Source organism: Aristolochia californica, unplaced genomic scaffold (genome assembly GCF_029961685.1).
Source record: "Aristolochia californica isolate CCGP_79_NKW_82.1479 unplaced genomic scaffold, dmAriCali1.0.hap1 SCAF_11, whole genome shotgun sequence".
In the NCBI taxonomy this organism is placed as follows: Eukaryota; Viridiplantae; Streptophyta; class Magnoliopsida; order Piperales; family Aristolochiaceae; genus Aristolochia; species Aristolochia californica.
In genome coordinates, this window is record NW_027181782.1 from 27738052 (window position 1) to 27739574 (window position 1523).

Consider the following 1523-nt stretch of genomic DNA (forward strand, 5'->3'; position numbering starts at 1 on the left):
GCTGTCCGGCTCCATGAATGAGTGCTGAGGTTTTCTTACGGTTACTAATAAAGCTGTAGAAAATTGCTCGTCAGGAATGACTCAGGCTTTCAGCTAACCACAAACCAGAACAGGAACGTAAGCTAACTTTATCAAAGAAGGGAAGTTGCTGAATTTTCAACATTTCAAGGCATGAAAAATGAAATATGGAAAATTGTATAGAACCAAAATTGCATTAATATTTACATTTGTAGCCAAGTCCAAGAAACCGCATTGTAAAAAAATTCACTAACAACTAAAGACGGACATATGCTGGATTCGTTCTTGTTGGACCAAGGAAGATGTTAAGCACCCATCTGTGGTTATTGACACAAGCAAAGCCTTCTGAAAATCTTCACTCAACGATCTCTGCGTCAACGAGATTAAGTATTCCATGGAGGCACCATCACATGGCAGCATAATTGGCCCATTTCCCGGCAGTCCGTATTCTTCTTCGGAGACCGCCAACAGAGCTTGTAAAGTGGGATTGCAGAGGAATGTCAAGGGAAAGACGAAGCGCTCACAATCTGTTGTGTATGCAACAAAATGACCTTTCTCGGTGACGGATCTGGTCCTGGTCGCAGCTAGTTTCTTCACCAACTTCTTGGAGCTCATCATTGTCGCTAGTGAAGAGTTGCAGAAAGAGTTCGCGGAGGAAAGAGAGAGTGATCTGGGATTCCAATGGGTGGTGTATTGATGAATGAAAACCTCGAGAAGGTGATGTATATATAAAAGGAGTCCAAAGGCACCGATCGTCTCCAATCTGGATAGCTGGGTCTTTAATCTTGCTGGGTTAGCTGGGATGCAACTCCATGTGCTGTTCATACAACGATAGGGCTTGGAGGAGAGCAGGTGGGGCCATAGTTCCTTATGGCTGCTTTCTTTCTTGTCCACAGTCTTGACAGCTGACCAGCCTAACTCCACTCAATTAAACGGGGGAACTTGCAAAAGGAATTCGTCTACTTGCAGTGGACTCTGCTTCGCACCAACCTTACTAATCGATACAGTTGTGGATCAGGTGATTCACATCTCTCACGACTCTAGTTTGTGGATCAGGTGATTCACATCTCATTGTGACCAAACCAGATATTTCTTTTGTAATTATTATAGTCAGTCAATATATGCATAAACCTCAGATTCCTTGTTGGAAGCATTGCAAAGAATTTTTAGATACTTGAAAAGGACATGGTCATTTCTATATTGAAAGTTTTGCTAATGTAGATTGGGCTAGATCCCTAAATGATAGAAAATCTACTTCAGGGAACTATACTCTAGTTGGAGGCAACCTTGTTTCATGGAAAGTAAAAAATAAAATATAGTTGGATGGTCAAGAGCAAAATCAGAATATATAGCTGTGACCCATGCAATAAGCGAGGTCCTATGCATTAAATCCTTTCTAGCAAAGTTGGCATTCTACAAAGTGTTGAATTTATGGAAAAGAGAAATACTTCATTGACTAAATGTAATCAGAGTATATGAATCTCTATTTATAATAGAGCAAGGTA

General features: G+C 40.8%; 1 protein-coding gene across 1 annotated transcript; it reads right to left on the reverse strand.

The window, feature by feature from the left end:
* Nucleotides 1-267: 267 nt before the first annotated feature.
* Nucleotides 268-636, reverse strand: LOC137943712 (auxin-responsive protein SAUR64-like). Its single transcript, XM_068789151.1, has one exon. The coding sequence runs from the start codon at nt 634-636 to the stop codon at nt 268-270; it is 369 nt and encodes a 122-aa protein (XP_068645252.1).
* Between the last annotated feature and the right edge of the window lie 887 nt (nt 637-1523).